This window comes from Clupea harengus, chromosome 5 (assembly GCF_900700415.2).
Source record: "Clupea harengus chromosome 5, Ch_v2.0.2, whole genome shotgun sequence".
NCBI classification, from domain to species: Eukaryota; Metazoa; Chordata; class Actinopteri; order Clupeiformes; family Clupeidae; genus Clupea; species Clupea harengus.
Window position 1 is genome coordinate 22,567,969 of NC_045156.1, and position 20,911 is coordinate 22,588,879.

The 20,911-nt window shown below is 41.0% G+C and overlaps 1 protein-coding gene across 1 annotated transcript in view; it reads left to right on the forward strand.

The window, feature by feature from the left end:
- LOC105895883 (cadherin-22) overlaps positions 1-20,911 on the forward strand; it is a 106,775-nt gene that overhangs the window by 78,416 nt on the left and 7,448 nt on the right. The window contains exons 9-12 of the mRNA XM_012822573.3: positions 326-462; positions 7,856-7,977; positions 16,113-16,230; positions 18,226-18,477. Coding sequence (XP_012678027.1) covers positions 326-462; positions 7,856-7,977; positions 16,113-16,230; positions 18,226-18,477 — 629 coding nt within the window. The remainder of the gene's footprint in view (positions 1-325; positions 463-7,855; positions 7,978-16,112; positions 16,231-18,225; positions 18,478-20,911) is intronic.

Here is a 20,911-nt window from a genome sequence, read left to right on the forward strand (position 1 = left end):
TCTCCCTTCTAAGGCACTCGGGGTGACATGTTTTCGATATTGGCTAAATGCATAATTATTTTCAAAGTCGTTTTCATCTTCATCAGAGTTTTCTCTCTCTCTCTCTCTCTCTCTCTCTTTCCGTGACAAACACACACATACAACCACCCACTCTCTCTCACACACACACACACACACACACACACACACACACACACACACACACACACACACACACACACAAACACACACACACACACAAATGCTAATTCCTGTCTGCAAACTATTAAAAATAGCACAGTGGATTTTTCACGGCACAATAACACGCTTTGGCCCTTTCTCGCAGGTACTCCATAGACCAGAGTTCTGACCAGGAGCACATCTTCCATATCGACCCGGTGACAGGTGCCATCACCCTGGGGAAGATCTTGGACAGAGAGACGGCAGGCTGGCACAACATCACCGTGACAGCGGAGGAAGCAGGTATTTGCAGACGGTCTCTAAATGCTGTGTGTGTGAAGAAGAAAGCCTCTGACAGATCTGTTCTAGCCTGAAGCTTTCAAATCACTTCAGCTCACTGCACAAGGTGTACCTACCCTTTCTCAGCAACAGATTCTTTTGCGCCTGTTTTTTTCCCGTTTTTTTTTTTTTGCATGCATTTACGCAGTGCTTTGAAACTGCGTCCTCTAGGTGGCTACATGTTTGAGTACCTGCGGTGTGCTGATGCTGTATCAACTGAACAGTGCCCTGAATAGAAGCATTTCTTGTGCTCAGGTCCATATGTAGGACAACAGGAGGGGGCATGTCTAGATTTAGAATGGTTTCAGCCACTGACAGTAAAATATGCACTGTGGGCTTTGCAGAAGACAACAGAAAGATACAGCACAATGCACATGGCAAAACATGCACCAACAGTATGTGTGCAGACTACGAGATAAACCAGAGACTTGGGGGAGCAATAACACTGCAAAATGCAAAAGAAAGTACAAATCGTTACAGTCGTTTCTACCTGGCGAACTTGTGTGATCATTACCTGCTAATCACAATGCATCTGAAAAGCTGACACGTCAATAGGACGTAGGATGGTGCTGACCCAATCAATACTTTCATATTCAGTCATTTCGTGATGTTCCGCAAACTTGTAGCAACACTTGAAAGTTGAATTTAAAGTCTTCAGCATGGCGTGGTGAAACAGCTGTGATTTTAGGGACTAATTGTTTGTTTTTGTGTTCTTCCCTTTTGTGCAGTGCATTATGTCAGAGTCACATTTTAATGTTAATTGACCATTTTAAAAATGTGAGGGAGACAATAATTGTCCCCATATCAGGGCTAAACAGCAGCCTGCTCCCGACAGATAAAGCTGCCTTCCCTTGTGTCTTACAGGCAAACCAAACACAGGCAGTGGTTGACTTCATCAAAATTCCCCTCAAAATGTTGGTTATCATTCTTGGCTTGTTTACCTTTGTATATTTTATCTATACGGTTAGGCTTAGGGGTTATTTGAGGCGACACAGAAGAAAAGAGCAGAAAGTGAAGGTTTTTAATCTTCACCAGTAGTTTGGTGCTCTACCCTTTAAATGTAAACACCATGTTCTACTGTTTAAAAAACAGTGCTAGTTAATGTTTATCTGTTTACCAGGTTCATGAAGATTGAGGCCAAACAGAGAAACAACACAAAAAAAAAGAAAGTGTAACATGAAAATGTCATTCTCTTCAGAGTTGAGGGTCATTATGTATCACCTAAAAGAGTTTTACCCCAAGTCTTGAAAGGTGTGACAAGGTTGCAGTACTTCTAATATTCTAAAGCTTCATTTATTTATCATATCATCACCAACCAGAGATATGAGAACATATTCATATCTCCACCAACGGTAAATGCACTAGGCAAACACTATCCAGTCGTACAGTTCCATACAGTGTGCTATACTGGCTGCAGCTGTACTTTACTCTATGTGGGATAGGAACTCCACAGTGACCACATTGCCTCGGGGCACTTTCTGCTTTAATGTGCTGTGGCAAATAGGCAGCTTAAGAACACACACACACACACACACACACACACACACACACACACACACACACACACACACACACACACACACACACCCACACCCACACACACATGCAGACGCACACACACACACACACACACACACACACACACACACACACACACACACACACACACACACATTTCCTTTTATTTTCCTCTCCACCTCCTCTCTCTCTCTCTCTCTCTCTCTCTCCCTTTCCCTCTCACTCTCTGTTTTCATATGTAATATAGCGTAGGTTGAAGGAATTTCTTAGCAATCCCCAAAGTGCTCCTAGTAGACAGGAGACTAACTGGAGGAAGACTGTCAGAGGCAGAGTTCTAAGTACAGACTCTGACAGCCTGTTCAGACACAGTGCAATCCTATCTGCTGGGCCAGAGTGACATATAATTTCATAGTACGATACCATGCTGGAGTCTTACCGACAGGTTCTTACCGACAGGTAAAAGATGTGGGTGGGGGGGTTGGGCTCCTACCACTCTTGGGGTGGAGGAGGGGGGGTTAAAGAATGGTGGAAAAGGGGTCTTCATCTGTGTCAGCAAAGGGATATTTGATAAACAAGTCAGGCCAAATTATTCAGGGTTTCAAATGAAAGAATGTAGTTTGAGAGAGTAATTATAATGTGATGTACAATGAAAAGTTATTGGCTGTTCCTTTTTGGATGGAGGAGGTGATGTCAGAAATGTAATTACCACAGTTAAGACCAATTACAGTAAAAACTGTTTTTCAGTGCAACAGTTAGAGTGAGAAATGAAATGATAACAAAAATGACATGTTTTCAGGCTTTCGTCCAAGTCTGAGTGAGTGGGACTAATTAAGTAATGTCATATACTCTAGAAGAAAACATATGCTTTCATTCTGACAATTTAAGAACTGCATCAACAGGGCTGTATTTCTACAAGGCTACACAACCACCTAGGTAATGGAACGGTTTATTTTACGCCCAGTATTGCACTACACACCTAAAACATACTCTCCTTAGACATTCTTTCCCAGGTGCAATTGGATGTTTTGCAATATTCCATGAACACAAAGCTGTTTTATGCAGCTTTTGTGTAATTGTATTTAAGTGCCTAGGAAAAAAAAAACTGAATCTAGCTGAAAAAGCTGTGCATGTATTGTTAAATGGTAAGAGAACAACATTAGCTGAGACAGTATCTTTCCAGAGGCAATCCATTGCAAACAGACAACAGTAATTCATTACAATAGTTCAGTTTTACTCCTTTTGCCAGTGAGGCCACTGGGTCATGTAGCCAAATGTAGCCAAATCCACTGCCAAAACTGTGCATGTAAGCTGCTTCGGTGCTGTGTGTATGATCAGCATATAGGCAGTGCTGGTTCAGCTGCAGCAGAAAAAAAGCCTGTAGCACTTGCACATCAAAACCACTGCTTGAAGTCCCAGGCTGCACAAAGATTGCACAAAGGCCTACCGTCATGGCACTGATAAAATGCATTCAATAAAATACCTTTTGTGGGTTTCCCAGTAACATGTCTCTTAGCGCTTTGTGAAGACTTGAAAGGTAAACCTGACGAAGGTTGTTTACTATTCTACGTGTGTTTCTCAAACCATCTCCTAAGAGTTCCTCTAAGAGAGACCTTCCTACATATATATTAAGAGGCTGAATCCATGTTTCTGGAATGGATTATTTGTCATTCATGTAGGTTTGAGCATGCATGAGATGAGTGTGATGGGCATGACTCAGATTGGAGAGCAGGTGATCATTATTACAAAGAACATCAAGAAGAAATACTGTGTCAAAAGTCTAAATAAAAGAAGTTCCCAAATAAGGATGGCTGTAAACTAGATCTTAATCATAGATTTGTATTTGCAAGGGATTCAAAATCAACGGCTAATTCATTTATAATAATTCATGTTTTTTTAAAAGAGACACAAAATGTAATGCAACACATATCTTGGTCTTCCATCGTAGTCAGTGCATATATGTCCAGACAACATTTCTAGGCTCTAAAACATTTGTTCAATCTGAAAACTGTAATAAGGTATGGCTAAGACAGGTCCAGACCAACAGTACAAAAGTATCTCTTAGAGAAGGTATGCTTTAGCTATTTTATGGACTTTGTCCTTTATTTATTCACTCAGTTTTTCCATGTTCGTTATTTTTCCATGCTCTTCTCTATTGCTGATTCTATTTGGGCTATTGCTCTATGGTTCTGTATTTTGTGTTCTGAAAGAGATAAACACACAGCGGGGGCGAATTCCATAATGTTTTTATTCTATTTTATGTTCCTTGTAATTATTCTATTCTATGTACTTTCTTTGTTATGTTCTCTACATTCTTTTAATCATATTTTTTATCTTTTCTTAGTTTTTCTTTGTTCCTTTGCTTTTTTATGTAAAGCACATCAAATTGCCTTGCCTTGCCTTAGGGCTAAGGACATTCTGGGAAACACCTTCGAAATGTTAAGGTTACAGCTTAAAGTATAACTTTATGACGTAGCATGAAGAAGTCTTTGGGACTCTCACCCCTGATAAATATAATATAATGCCGAGGTAATTATGCAGTTATGCGGTATGCACTATGACGTTTTTTTTCTTGCCAGTGTGCTGTTATGACTTGGCTTTGAGCTTGACTTTTCTCAAAACACCTCTCACCAACATGCATTAAGTCTGTGTGTCTCCTGAGTTGTGATTTGTGTACGGCAAAGCCCATTGTTTAATGACTGACTATGTTGGTGTTTTAACACTTTGTCATTAGCAGGAAGCAAAATTGAAATTGATTGTGGCTTTTTAAATCTGTGTGTGTGTGTGTGTGTGTGTGTGTGTGTGTGTGTGTGCGTGTGCGTGTGTGTGGAGGGGCCAGTGACTCCAGTGTGAATAACGATATGAAGTGAATCACAGGGAATCTGACTGGGAGACTTCATTGCTGTTCCACGCAAACGTGATTATGTAACCCCCTGGGGCTTCAGAGCCGCACAATGTTTGGCTGGCACATTTGGTTTTCTTGTCACTCGTGCACCCTGCACATCATCTTCCCCTTGTTTATCAGTTTATCGGCATGTCCCTCTGGCTCGCGCAGCAGATAGGGCGGCTCCCAGAAATGAAATCAAATACATTGTCACAGCTGTAATATGTCATGAAGATATGTGGCCCTCCAACATCTGGTGAGCACGTGGCAGATGCTCCGCAACCTGTAATCTGGTTAAATCCCTTTTCTTAATATCGGGGACAGTAACATCAAAGATAGATTTAGCCCGAGATCAACTTTAGTTGGGAGCAAATTCACTTTTTTTTACCCCGGGACGTGGCAGCCTGCAGCCTTTCTCCGGGACGTGGCAGCTTCGTTTCCCTCGGCTGTTTCATACAGAAATTGATTTGCTGCCCATCATCTGATGTTTTTTCCCTTCTCCACAGATCCACTCACAGGATAGTCAGTAAGAAGCATTGAGAAACCAAAATGCTTAAGGACTCACAGTAGAATAGATTCAAAGTATTACTTAAATGGGAATACAATGAGAAAACAGCTCATTCACTCAGTAAATGCAGTTAATTGGTATGTACTGTAGGCTATAATTAAAAATATTTCCAACATTAGATATCTTGCATATTTGTAGTCTCCATTTTGTTAATTGACTGTGTATCAAGCTGAAATACTCAATGAATTAAAGTGTGCGCGCTACCTGTGCTACTGTCTCAAACATTTATGTACAACAAAAATTCATGCATGCATTCAGGCTCATACGTACATATGGGCATTGTTATTCATCATGATGGGTTTAAAATGAATCTCCATTACAAATAAAAATAGAAAATATTAAGACACTTCATAACATGGGCTTCAAAACGAGTAGTCTGAGGCCAATTAAAACATATCTGACTTAATTGAATATCCAGAAATAGGATAAGTTGGCTCTCCGTAGAGGCCTGTAATTAGTCTGTGTGGACTTAATTTGGAGTGCTTTTTAGATTGCATTAGTACTCTCCCATTCAGATATGTCTCTCCAAGAACTTTTCAGGAAGAATACGTTTCAAGTCTGTGTTTTTTTTGTTTTGTTTTTTGTTTAAAAAAAATCAGCATTACCATGATCAAATAAATTGCCAAGCTGTTATTGCTTGATTCAATTTATATTTACATTATGAAGCTAATCCCAGTGGTGCACTCAAATCATTAACATTAGCAAGCGCAGATAATTTTCTAGTGAAGCTTGATTTGAAAATGGGATGCATAAATTAATTTATTAAGCAGTCTTTGGTGGTCATGTGAATTTCCTAACACACCTCATGAAACTGGAGATATTTATGGAAATGTATTTCAGAGATTTAATTCAGTACCAGTGCCATTTCAAACTCATGTACATATAGGAGATACAGACATGTTATCAGTTTTCTAGTTATACATTTTATCCTAATTGGTAATTGCCATGAAAACTATTAGAATATTAGATGCCATAGCAACCTATGCCACATTCTAATCTGTTGTCAAAGCCTTGAATATTTTGAGAGCTGTCACTAATAACAGTAACAAGACACGGTTATAACATGGTTAGGTTGGCCTTATGACAGAAGGACCACATTAAGTGTCACACATACTGTAGACATTACATTACAAGGAGACATGAGATGAACATAGACATAGCTGACATAGCGTATGACATAGCTGACATAGCATATGAACCATGACATAGCTTAACACATCGGTAGCTAATACATTAATTCAATGCTCTGTTAATACAGCTATATAACACATATATAAACCCCTCATGGCAACTGACATACGAATAGAGGAGCAATTGTAAAGGCTTAATCCAGCTGGTGTGACTTGTATAAAAGGCTGCTTTTGCATTTGGATGTCAGATTGAGATGTAAAGTCATGTCAGGATACTTTCCAGGTTGAAATTATGTAGTTCCCCAGTCTATAACAGATATTACTGATGAAATGAAAAGCTGCCTTTATTAGGCACTGATTGTCTTACCTGTTGACACTAATGTGCGTCAATAGGTAATGTTTATAGCCATCTGGGACATCCATTAGAAAGCACTAGCTGCTCTGGTTGCGATTTTGTTGCTTGATCCATTGCATTGATCTATTGTTTAACCACATTAGAAGACAGGTTCTCTTTAAAGCTGCCTTTCCTGACTTAATGAATGGGGTTTTATATGAACCACCATGTCCTGCATTGTATGTTTTTTTTCAGTCTTGGGGCCAACTAATATTCAGCACTTGTCATATTCATTACAAAATCCTGGACTTTGCATAAGCTTGTTGAATGGATTTTCTGGTTTGTTGAATGGACTTGCTGAATGGATTCTGGAGAATATGGGGTTATGGGAAATAACTCTCTGTGTAAGTAAGACAAACCCTAGCTGGCAACTCCATTGACCAATCTTGTTTATATTGCAGAAGTGACCTATTTTTGAATGCAAGTTCCAAAGTTAGTCAAACAGCTTAACTGAAGGAAAGCTTTTGAAGGAGTGTATAGTGTTCATTTCATGTTGCGCAACGTATTGAGAAGAATTGTTTGGTGAATCCAGATTAATCTTTTAATCTTGTTGTCTACGGCAGTTTGTTAGATCTTGTCTGGACGTTCCCTGATGTGACAGACAAAAGGCCTCTCTGGCAGTAGTGTAGATATTTGATTAGGCATTTATCGTAACGGTGTTAATTATCGGACGGTGCGTGTTATCGGCAAACGTTTGCGTTGTCATGTTAACCCATTATTAAACTGAGAATATCGATTGTTAATCCATTATTAAACATAGCATTTTGATTGTTTAACAGAATGGCAGATGTTTGACACTGTCCGATAACTGACATAGCTACGCTACTAGCCCTGATACAGTCTCTGCCCTACTCTGTCCCCTACAGGCAACCCTGCTCAGGCATCCGAGTCCGCCGTGAGCATCCGAATCCTGGATGTGAACGACAACCCTCCTGAACTGGCAACCCCCTACGAGGCCTCCATTTGTGAAGATGCTAAACCTGGCCAGGTATGTAACAGTCAGATTGATCTCTCTCACCACAACTCATAGTGACACTTTAAACAGCACTTCACAGTGTGAGAAAAATATAGTACTTGATAATCTGGGGTTAAACACAATCTGTTTTATAATTTATAAGTCTTCACAAGATTTTGTTTACACACTAAGATATCTGCAGCCTATCCAGGGGATACTTTGATAGAACAGATTTTATGCAGTTTGTTCCTCTTTACACAAGAAGTCAGACTCTCTCTTCTTTCCCAGTGCAACAAACTGATTCTGTAAAGTGGGAATTGAGAACCTTTACTGCTCAAAGCCCAGTCTGAAAGCAATGCAGAACAATCAGTTTGTGTCAGTTTTAGCACAAAGCCAATTGCTTTCCCTTCTTGTCAGAATTGTTTCATTATTTCCTTGGCCCATAGTTTGGACCCTTTTCAATTGAGAAAAATGATCTGTCTGACATTTTGTTCCAAAGGCAATTTATAAACTCATTTTTTCCAGTAGGAGGCTTTGCTATAGGATTCATGGTTTGGTGCACTGGATAACGCTTTGTTGTATGGCCTTAAATAAATGCATTCTGTGTGAGTACTGGGACATTTTGTGTAATGAACGAGTGAATGAGCATGAAAGTGTGCAATATGTCTGCTGTTCTAAAGTGACATAGTCAATCTCGTTAATCCATGAAACGGCACTGTCAAATGTTGGTTTTTACCAGCGCCAAGAAGGCAGACTTCGTGGTTCTTAGCACATAAGGTGGGATGCACAGGGCAAATGAGCCCTCGCTCACTTATTGCCCTTTTTTATGAAGTAGAATATGCTCACCAGGAGGAAGTGTTGTCCTTTGAAAGACATCTCATTTTGTTAATGTGTGCTCCTGTTGGCCAGCTGAGTCTGCCACATCTCAGCCCAGATTAAAGAATGACACCGGAATTTCAATCCGCTGTGAGGACAGGAAAATATGAACTGAGTGATTATTCTGTTTCATTTTCTCCCATTTCCAATCAACAGCTCCCAGCTCAGTTGAAGCCAGGTATGATGTGCAGGGCTTTAAAATAATAATAATAATAATAATAACATCAGGCCAAGGCCTCCTACTCTAACCACTGTAATGAGGTTGAAGCCTTTTCCCTCGTCCCAGTACATTTAAGGGCTCGCCGCCCAATGCGCTTGCACACCAGGGAGGCTAAGGCTTCCCCAGACAGATCCTCCTGTCCAGCCACGGCCCCTCCACACGCGACCCAACGTTAACCCTGTCCACATAATCATCATTGCAGGCAGCCATCACCCTGAAATCCCCCCTGTAGCCATTCTCCTGGGGGCTACTTCCTTCAAAGAGCCCACAATGTGTTGAGGGAACATTGGTGGTGGACATGTTAAATGAGAAAACATTCTGTACTTCATGCAGTATGTATGGGATTTCTTTTTTGATTTCCAGTTTTCTACTGACCAAGGTTTAGTGTTGGTGGAAGAAAACCTACTTTCTAACCCCTCAGTACCCTGCAACAGTAGGGGTTGTCTAGTAAATATTGTCAGTGTTCTGACCTACTTTTGGGCAATGGCACTGAAATTATGTTGGTAAGGTCAAGGGCATTTCATGTCAGTCGACAAAATCGTGTCTGCTTTGTATTGGACAAAAAGCAAGAAAACAGCTCTCATCGATTTTTCTTTTTTCAAGTATTTTTCAAGCACTCTTCACGTGCATCATTGTGTGTGCGTAACACTTTGGGGTATACGGTCATAATTTGAGTTGATGCATTCAGAAATAGAAAAGTAAATTCATAGATAGTATAAATAGAATTAAAAGGTTAAAAACATTTAGTGTGGTGATCTTACAGTTGGTTCATATTTTGCAGATGTAGTGGATGTTTTGTGGCTGTAGTTTCATGGTCAAGTTCATGGACTGTATTATTTACAAGGTGTGAAATATAGTTTGGTGGTCAAGTGTTAAGTGTATAGTGATGGCAATGTTGTAAAAATACTTGATATAAATATGTTTTACATTATTTGTATGTAGCCGACCAATCAGGAGGGAGATAAAGGTTATGTGGTTAGCCGGAAGGGAAGATGAAATCGAGTGAGGGGAAGAGCGATGAGAATACAGGGAACAATTCGCTCGTGTATTTACCAATGACTTAAAAATGAGAATATGTATTTCTATTGAGTTTTGAGAAATATAATAATGTAAGTGCATAACCCATGAACGTCATAAGTTATATATCTGAGGGTCAGACTGTTTGGGAACAATTTCTTCAATGTTCTGCCAGCCTGCCATCTTGATTAGGGCGTGCTAGTGACTGTGAGTGAGATAGTTGGCTTTTCTGGGATGTTCTTGGACTTTGCTTGTTCGCCAACACCGTGATCTTGAAATTGGCTGCGCTGCCAAATCGTGGAATCTGTGAGCGGAGTGCACTCTTTCCATTCTTTAGCTTGGTAGAGTGAACGCACACTACACCAGGCCTGCATCAAACTTGATTGGGGTATTTTTTATTTTATTTTTTTTTCATAGAGGTTAAAAGTGCCATTATTAAATGTTTCAATATATAAAGTATTGATTTAAACACTTTTGCAAATAGTACAACATTGAGATTTATGTTTATATTGTTATATCAAATACTAAACTGTTTGGTATCAGAACTCAGGATAGCCCTGCATTAATGCCAATACAACACGCTACATGTGGACTGATGTATTAATACACAGGTGAACTAAGGACTGATTGCTTTGTCATTTGTTCACCTTATGGGTTTTTTAATAGATATTTAATGGGTATTGTTAAAACTTGACAAAAAACAAGGAAAGCTGAACAATTTGCTTTTTTTACGTGCTATAGTACATGAACCTAATAGATTGAGCATATTAGCAGATTTTCCCATATTTGTCACAAAACTGTGATAGCCCTAAAAGCTACAGTAAAGCTTACTGGATATTGATTTGAAGTGAGAATCCACAAGGTCAGTGATTTCATTCCCTTTTTCCTCTTCAAAGCTTGTTGTCCATTAGTGTATTTAAAGGAAAGAATGAAAAGAGGCCCTCCTTTGTTTCCTAAAGGGCACGGCATCATGCTATATACTGATAGGTTAAATTAATACATCACGCTATATACTGATTCATTTAATACATAGCCTTCATTAAGGCAGGGCAGTATTTTGTTCTCCCTTGCCTTCCACTTATTATACAAGGTATGTATAATGGGTTCATGATGACCAGCGGCTTGGGCCCATGAATTGTGGGGGTGTTAGTCAGCCAGTCCCTAAACCCCACTATTTGTACTGCAAATTAGCTGGAGAGGATGTAGAGAGTAAAGAGAGGGGGGGCAGTGAACATACATTTTTCTATTCTCAGATACATAATTAATCAATGTGGTAACGTGGGTAGAAAACAGACTCGTGAGGGGAAAACAAATGTAATTACCTCACTTTCTCCTACACCTGGTGCACAAGCTGTGAATACTGGCCTTCTCCTGTTTGGTTCATTTGTTGGCAGAGCAAGAGCCAAAAGAGTATTTTATGGAAACTATGTGTGTTTGTAAGTTTATTCTGAAAAGAATGCTGCCTTGAACGACATGAAAGGGAAGATGGAAGCGGAGGTGTTTTGGATTTATGGAACAAGTAGGGTCAGTGAACTTAGAGTTCCCTACAACAAAGTCCATCTTTGAAATGTTTTAAAGGCCAACAACTTCAAAAATGATCAATAGGCATGTTTCATTTGGCTTGTTAACTTCTTGATGATTTCCTTGCTTTCTGGTCTGGCATGGCGTGCAGACCATGACACATTCACCTCATCTGCCGTAGAGACGTATTTTCATGTCTCGTGATGGCGCTTGTCTGTGAAGCTTCATAAGGCATAGCCGTGCATTTCTAATGAGTGACGTGTTGAGTCATTTAAGAAACCGTCAACAAAACAATATCCACAGTGAGCCCAATTAGAAGGCTCTAAGACATTCAACTCGATGCTCCGTGTTAGCACTCATCCTCTCAGTGTGTTTTGCCTCACAGCTCAGGTCTGGTGACAGGACAGTGAAATCAGATTAGCTAAAGCCTATAAATGCATGGGGTTTGATCCCATTTGAAGGATGACAACACAGCGTATTTGTTTGTGTTTAAAGGAGGAACAAATCTGGGGGGGAAAATGGCTGGAGACACAAATAAAGGACTTAAGCGACACCGGATAAGCGGCTTTGGATCCGGGACACACTTCTTCGCGCTGGTGTGACTGTCTTGCGAACGTGGCAAAAAAAAACAAACAAACCATGTTTTGCATTCGGGTTCGTTGGCTCCGGTGCCATTCCTTCAGTTGAAGGCAGAGACGGAGAGACTGACGGCTTGTCCTTTTGTGATCTCATGATGATCGGCATCCAAGCTCCGCACAAGCAGGGGGTGTCTTTCAATCAAGGGGTTTTGGGGAGAGGGGAGGAATTAATGATGTTATTAGTCACCCTTGAGTGATCCGTATGGCTCCTCTTCACAATCAGCAGCCAAAGGCCGCTGGTGAGATAAAGAGGAAAAAAAAGAGCCACCGTGTCCTTTATCATGTGTGATTTCTCAATTCAAAAAGCACGTCACTGAGTTACGGGTGGGCTGTGACACGAAACCACTTTTCACCCAGCAAGTCTCTTTCTTTCTCTCTCTCTCTCTCTGTCTGTCTGTTTCTCCCCCTTCTCGGCCCCCATCCCAGCCCCATTCTCCTTGACTGCCCTCGTCTGATTGACAGATGAAACAACTTTGACTGTGCAAGGCTCCTGTCCACATCCCTGTGGTATTTTGGATATTTGGCTGATTAAATACAAAGGGACAGATATCATATAGTGCCATGTGCGCAGGAAAAGGCTGGGTGGAAAGGCAAATACTAAGAATGGCCCGGGGACGAGAGGCCTGTCAACTCGACACAAGATATCAAACAGCCCTGCATGGGTCCCTGTGACAGATCGCAAGGGTTTAGTCCTCCCCTGGGACAGACAAAGCCAGATGACTAATGTTGAGCCTCTCGAAAGCCCCACAATGCACTAGCAAATGTACTCTACACTCATGATACACACACACGCACACGCATATGCATGCAGACACACACACACACACACACACACACACACACACACACACACACACACACACACACACACACACACACACACACACACACACACACACACACACACACTCACGGACACGCAAAGGCACACGCACACATACACATATCAAAGGAAAAGCAACTTGTATTTCAAGATTGGGGCCTTTAAGTATGTGTTTTCCTATATTTAGTTGTTACTTTTCATCTCTCAAACTAGGGATGAATTTGTCAACCCCCTCCCCCCACACTCATGCTCACACACACACACACACACACACACACACACACACACACACACACACACACACACACACACACACACACAGACACACAGACAAACAGATATCTCCTCAACCTTGAATATCTTTTTGTCATCATACACATCTTATTTTTCATCTTATCAGATCTGTAGTTTTACAGTTGAACATGTTTCCACTTCAGTGAGGTGAAGCAGTAAAACTGAAGCAGTAAAACTAGAGCTTGTTTTTTCTCCTCAGAATTAATCTTTCTTGTTCTAGTTTACTCCCACCAATGCGAACATAGACGCAGCATCAGGCCCTTTAGTCTGGATTGGCCCTTCAGGACATGGGATAGTCTCCTTCTCCTGCTTTCCAGGGTCACTGAAGCTTACAGGTCAGGAAGGGGACCACTGGATAGAAATCTAATTAGGCGATTGTGCTTGGGGGAGTTGCATTTGCTAGTCAATAAACTCCCACACACACACACACACACACACACACACACACTTTCTCTCATTCTCTCTTTCTTTCTTTCTGTCTCCCTCTCCCTCTCTTCTGCACACACTGGAAGCCATAGGGACTGCAGACAATGCAGAAGATTTCAGATCACCACTATTTGTTGTCCTTGACACTGCTTTCCTTCTTTATTATCTCCCCAACAATGAACATTCATTTGTTTAAATAATGAAATATTGTGTTTTTGTTCCTGGGCTTTGCTATTGTTTTTTTTTTTTTTTTTTTTTTTTCATCATTATTTTCGCAGACCAAACAGGAGATAGTCGGTTCAAAGCGTCACAACGGGGAGACAATGCCGACTTTGTTGCCAAGAGTACTCGTCTCGTTGTTTACCGGCTGGATTAAATGAACGTGTTGATGCGGGTGGCTAGATAGGGAATGCACACAGCAGGTGTCTGGCATCAGTATGCCCCCTGTCTGCTTGTTTGTGCTCTGTGCGAAGATGAAATGCAAAAAATGGAGGGGAAAAATGTCTGAATCTTGCGTTGAACTTTTAAACACATTTGCTGTTGTACAGGAAAGACAACAGTGAGAGTTTGTTCATGGTCCCCATGCAATTTATTCCTGACAGGCCGCCACCTGAGAATTGATCTTTAAATTGGCTTAGACTGCTTTGCAGAAAGCAATGAATTGAGGACAGCAGTCCATCTGTAGACACAAGCAATTGCTGTGTATTAACATTCATGACTCTCTGTATCAAACATGGTGAAAATGAACACATTACCTACTTGCACAGCCAAGGCAATAGGATGCCTTATGTCGTTTCTTGACATAAAAAAATCTGTGTAGATGCCATTTCCATTAGTAAAGCCTGGCTCGTTGTATGTTCCCAAAATTGATAAAGGATAATGGAATGGATAGGACGGATCTTTAGCACCAGAACTGATGGTGGGGTTAAATGTCGGACATTGTTATCGAGTTATTTTGACGCTGCACACACATACACTCACACACACACTATACAGACCAAAAGGAATACATTCACTCTTATTGAAGGTCTACCCCCTTCAAATACTTATAGTTTCACTGCTTGAAAAAGAATAACATAACAGGCTAAAGCCACAGTTACTCCATAAGACCCAAGCTTTGCCATGACTTCACCATGTCAGGGTGAAAGAACAATGGTAGCTCTAATTAGATGTTGTGTTCAGTTCAGTTTGAACTGGTCCTTAAAAAATACTAAAAAAGAATAAGAAAAAATGGAGAGAGAAAGAGAGAGTGAAAGAAATAGAGAGCCCTTTGCTTTTCAAACAAACAAGCTGAGGTTGGAGAAAGTGAAGACAAAATATATTAAAGTAACTGTTGGATTTATTCCCATGGGACTTATCCACAGAAGCATCTCAGTAGGCCCAGTCAGGGAAATCACGTCCTCAAGGATACTGACTTAAAACCCATACTTTGCCACTCTGAAAATGGCTTGCTTTAATCATTGTGAAAAGTGCCACTGTGAGGACTACGGTTGTTTATTATATGAAGCCTCCTTTGAACACAAACACTGGCTGAGAATATATAACCCTTTCGGTGGCTTTTTTGGAGTGAGTCCAGAGTGCACCTGAGTGCATATGCATATGCGTTTCAGCTTTTTCTCTTTCTATCCTCCCTCCACCCCCCACCCCCCCCCCCCCTGCCCTTTTGTGTGGGTACAAAAGTATTTGCATGAGTGTGTATGCGTGTGTCTCGTCTGTGTGCGTGTGTGTGTGTGTGTGTGTGTGTGTGTGTGTGTGTGTGTGTGTGTGTGTGTGTGTGTGTGTGTGTGTGTCCTTCTGACTCCTCCGCCCAGCTGGAAATGAGGGGAAAAAACGTTGAGCACGGGGAAATGTCTTTGGCTGCCTAATTTTCCAATTTGGATTTTACTCCGACTCCCCGACGAGTGAAATAAATTCTCTGTGAGCCTATTGACAAGCATATAATGAGAAAAGAGCAATAAGCGAAAGTTGGATTTTTGAAGATGATTGCCTGAAGTGGTTTCTCTCTCCAAGTCCCCTTTTTCTCCTTTTTCTAAGTACACCCATCTGTTGTTTTACATGATCTGCTAATTTAATAAGCGTGGCGTGGAGCAGAAGCATTGGTGAAAACGGGGCCCCACTCGCCCTCTTAGTTTCCCACGTGTGAGACTGACACGCTGATTTATAGCCAAGAATTTAAATTCATCAGCCAGAGCAAGAGGGGGATCTTAAGCGCTGGCAGTTATAGAAGGACAAGATGAGCACATTATGAGAATGTTGCCGTTTTCAAGAATGACTGTGTTCCTTAATTGTTCCTTTTATTCTGTTCTCCCTTTTTCTTCCCCTTTCTCTTCTTTTCTTTTGTTGCTTCCTGTAGCTTATTCACACGATTAGTGTGGTGGATAAAGATGAACCCCAGTCTGGCCATCGATTCTACTTCACCCTGGCACCTGAGGCATCCAGCAACCGCCATTTCACCCTCTGGGATGTCAAAGGTAAGGTTTGCACACCACCTCATCGCACACATCAAAGGGCAAACATTTGAATCTTTTATGAGAGTTCTTTACACGTTGAATTATTAAAAAAAATGTGGCGCCCATTTGTTGCTTCAGTAATTGTTCTCATATGAGTCACTGCTTGCTTGATGCATATCCTCAAGGTGGAACATATCAGTGAGTCATCGGGAAATGAAAAAAATGCAGTTTAGGTTAATGCTGCAATTTTCATCAAATGCTAAAACACTGCCTGGACAAAACTGACTGGAAACAAGCTGAATGCTACTTATACAATAGACTCTATAGTATTTTCCATGTATGTGTTTTTTTTTTTTTTTGTGGTTATTGTTGCTCTGCTAACACTGTCCAATCAACCCAAACAGGATTTATTTGTTAGCAAACGGCTCTTTAGAGACGTGAACATAACTGGATGTGACGTGTGGGTAAATCAAGATTGATCTGACACGATGAAAATGTCAGGGGAGAGAGCCAGGGAAATGTCAGCGCATGGTCTGCTGTGTCGGCACTCCCGTGCCCCAGTGAGGGCCGCAGAGAGCTGCTCATGGACCCCTCATCAGCCAGCATTCAGTCACTCTGCACACACACACACACACACACACACACACACACACACACACACACACACACACACACACACACTGCACACACACACACACACACACACACACACACACACACACACACACACACACACACACACACACACAGACACACACACACTGCACACACACACACACACACACACACACACACACACACACACTGCACACACACACACACATACACACACTGCACACACACACACACAAATAATAGAAGCTATATTTAGACGTGAAATTACATAGCAGGACGACATTTCAGCAAACACATCAGCAATGTCATGAATGACACGGGTCATATGTGAAGGAGACTTTTCAAAAACATAAATATGTGCAAGGCCTTTGCACAGCATCTCACAAACCTCCCACAGCCTTCACAACCCCCAGGCCCCAACACACACACCCACACACACACAGAAATACACAGAGGCATTTTTATCATCCCACCTCTTTTTTTGTCCTCCCTACTTCTGTTTTCATGGACACATTTGTCAGCCTGTCAGATTCAATCTGTCACTTTCTCCTTTCACCATCACGGCTTCACATTGCATTCTGTCTTATTGAGCTTTGACACATGAGGACAAACATGACGCTTTTTTTATGGCACAAAACTTTTCAGTCATTGTTAGAAGTACAGACAAACAATAGTTTGTCACTGATGGAGCAGCTCTCGTGGGATATAATTAAATTACTGCTCAGGAGCACGAGCGTCAAGTAACAATGGTAAGCTTCAGGGAGTGCTGAAATTCGAACTATACATTATTAAACAGGCAACAAGATATTTTATGAAGTGTCAGTGTTATGCATGATCAGAGAACAAGGCATGACTTACAAATTCTATTCATCATGAACTTGTGTATTGTGAGGAGAAAACAAAAAGTCAGGTGGAAAGTATAACCATTACCTATCAAGTAATGTTAAGTATTGTTTTAGTTCATCTTAAGCTAAACTTAGAATGTTTACTCTCTCTTAGAAACTCTGGTTTGTCATTTAAATTGCACTATACATTTGTGGGTTTTCTTTTAACCAGTGTCCTTTTAACCAGTTAGTTTCCTCATAACTTCTTATTTCATGCCTTTTTTTGTAAACATGGTATAATTGTTGGTTTCCTGGCTCTTACCTTAATGTCTGCTTTAACAAGAACCCCATTTGTCTCGCAGTTATTCAACTGTTCAGACATAATAACAAAATAATAAGGAATTGTCATTGAGGCCTAATACAATTTGCCTCCCAATTGCCTGTTAACATTACAGACTATATCGTTTTCTTGATTTGAACTCACAGCATATTTAATCTTACCAATTAACATCATATACGCTGCTCCATTAGAGTTGATATATCGCTAAGCCTTGTCAACGTCCTTTGTAATCTCCAGATAATACTGCCGGCATTAGGACCCAGCGGTCTGGCTTCAACAGGCAGGAGCAGAACATTTACCTTTTGCCCATCCTCGTGGTGGACAGCGGACCCCCAGCCTTGAGCAGCACGGGCACTGTGACCATCCATGTGTGCGGCTGTGATCCAGATGGGGCCATCCAGTCCTGCAATGCCACAGCCTACGTCATCTCCGCAGCCCTCAGCCCCGGAGCCCTCATCGCCCTGCTGGTCTGCATGCTCATCCTTATCGGTGAGCCATGAGGCCCTGACCTCAGTAACCATGGTAGATGGAAACAAAAATGAAAAATAGAAAATGAGAAAAAAGGGATCTCTTAAAGCGATATGCTGCATTCAAATGACCCTAAGATTGTCCTTGTCATGCAGCTGCATGTAGCTGATGCAAACATGCAACATGAGTTCAGTTAGAGTTCAGCGATGTTGTTTTCAACTTCAAAATAATGCAGGAAAGTCTTACGGTGTATTCGTTTTATCAAATTAGATCAAATTAACTGTGAATTTGATGTGCATTATGATTAGCCTAATGGCTCTACTACCGGTAAATGGATTAATGGAAAATCCAGATGTCTTGGCTTCCACTGACATGCAGATGTAACAATCAGAGTTGTGAGGATTGTCATTTTGAAAATAAGATGCACAGATATGATGAGCCCATCGCTGTTCTGAGACATATCTTGTAAGTTAGCTAGCTGACTTGATAACTCTTCATCCTATAAATCGGATAAAGTACATTTCAAAATAAAAAAATCCATACTTGTAACCTACCCGTACACAACAAAACATTATTTTGTTTTGCTGCAACAAGGAGATAGTTGTATGAGCAGCCTAAACCCTAGCCCTTTGAGACATGTTTGTGGCAAAGCTAGCATCCATGTTTTTTTTTTTTCCTTTGCTGCTATGGCTCCCTGTCATGCTTGCTGTCGTGCAGAATCAAGAGCATTGCATCAGAATGCAGGTTCCTTTGGCAACAAGCTGGTTTGGGAGTTTTTTGAGGGTTTTATGGGATAAGCATGATGGAGAGCAAAGGACTGGAGAGTGTAAACCTCACTCCCTTAAGCCCTGTGCTAGTGACGAAACTTCACAGCAGACCTGGCTTAATTTCCTTGTTAGCACACCTGTCTCCCATCTGATGTTGTACAGTCCAGTATCCAGTCAGGGACTGTACAGCTTAAGGCAGGCTGTGCCAGTATGCACAATGTACTACCTCATTACACTGAATGTTCTGTTCAACATTAGTTACAGTGTAATTCACTATGTGAAACACAGTGACATTCTGTGCTCAAGTATCCCTATACCTAAGCCTTGATCTAACTCTTAATGTCAGTACAACGTATATCAATGCGCTGTCCTCATCGTTACTCCATCTGCTTGACTTCACCCAACACTGTTGTTACAGTGGAGCATGGACTGGTTGCTAAAGCTCATCTCTGAATTTGGTTTCCTCTTTGTTTCCACTGTCTGTTATGTCAGGTTGGCTGTAACCTTCCAGTGAAACCTGGAGTATGGTGTGTGTTGTTTTGATAATTTACTTGGTGACCCTGCCTGTCTTTGCACTACTAAGCAATTGTGTTGATGAAGATACACAAGTCTGTGGTTGAGGAAAAGGCACACCTGTGCTTTCCAGTGAAGGTTCACTTTGTTGCACTCAGTGTGTGCCGTTCTTCTGTGTGTCATCGCCCCTCTCACTTGGGTACTTGTCAGTGTGAGTCCCCTTTGGCATTGCTGTCCTGTTGGATTACCTTCTTATTTGGCTGATGAGTAATTTTTGTCATCACAGCTCTCACCATACATGAAAATAACGCATGTGTCAATGCTAAAAGCTGACAAACCGCTAATAATGTGACTTGCTCTTTTGAACTTTTGACATTGTTATCATGAGGAAAGTGAAATAACATTGTAATTGTATTGGTAAAATAACATTATATTTTTACCGTTATTATTATTATTATTATTAATAATAATAATAATAAAGAGTAGATGACACAATACATTGCCTTCATAAGCTACTGGCTACTGGACTAAATATGTCAGCATAGTTTACAGACTTACACTTCTCTGCGTAAATCCTTGCTGCCAACACCTGTCTCTCTTTCAGATTTCGGTATTTGTGTTTTTTCCACTGCCTTCTCTATACCCACTATAGTGTGATGAAGAAAACATAGTCGATTAAATCTAGTCTGTCAATCTAGTTTTTGTGAAACGAACATATATTTGACATGTATTGGTGTGCACTCCAGGTTGTTTACCAGTGCGATGTAGGCCCTATTGTGTCTCCCTTCTAAAAGGCCACTCTATGTGCTGTTGTCACCAGGAAGCTAGGCTATAGCTTGTCATCCGGAACCAGTATGCCTCTGAAGGTCAGGTGCTAGACTTCGCTGGCAATAAGAACCATGGATTTCTGTTCAAAAGAGGGTTTTTGTGTAATGAAAAAGAGCACATCAAAATTGTAAGCTTACTTGTGTATTTCTGCAATATCTTTCACAAGTGGTGGATGTTTCGGCCCATATGCTTCTCCTATAAACGGATCCGTCAAGGATATGATTCATTGTATGCTCTGGAACTGAAATGAAGAAGGGGTACCAGATCTTAGTCCTAAGCCATCTGTGTTTGACCTCCTCCACTCCTTTCCTATCCACTATATAACCTGAAAGCACAAATAGCACAAA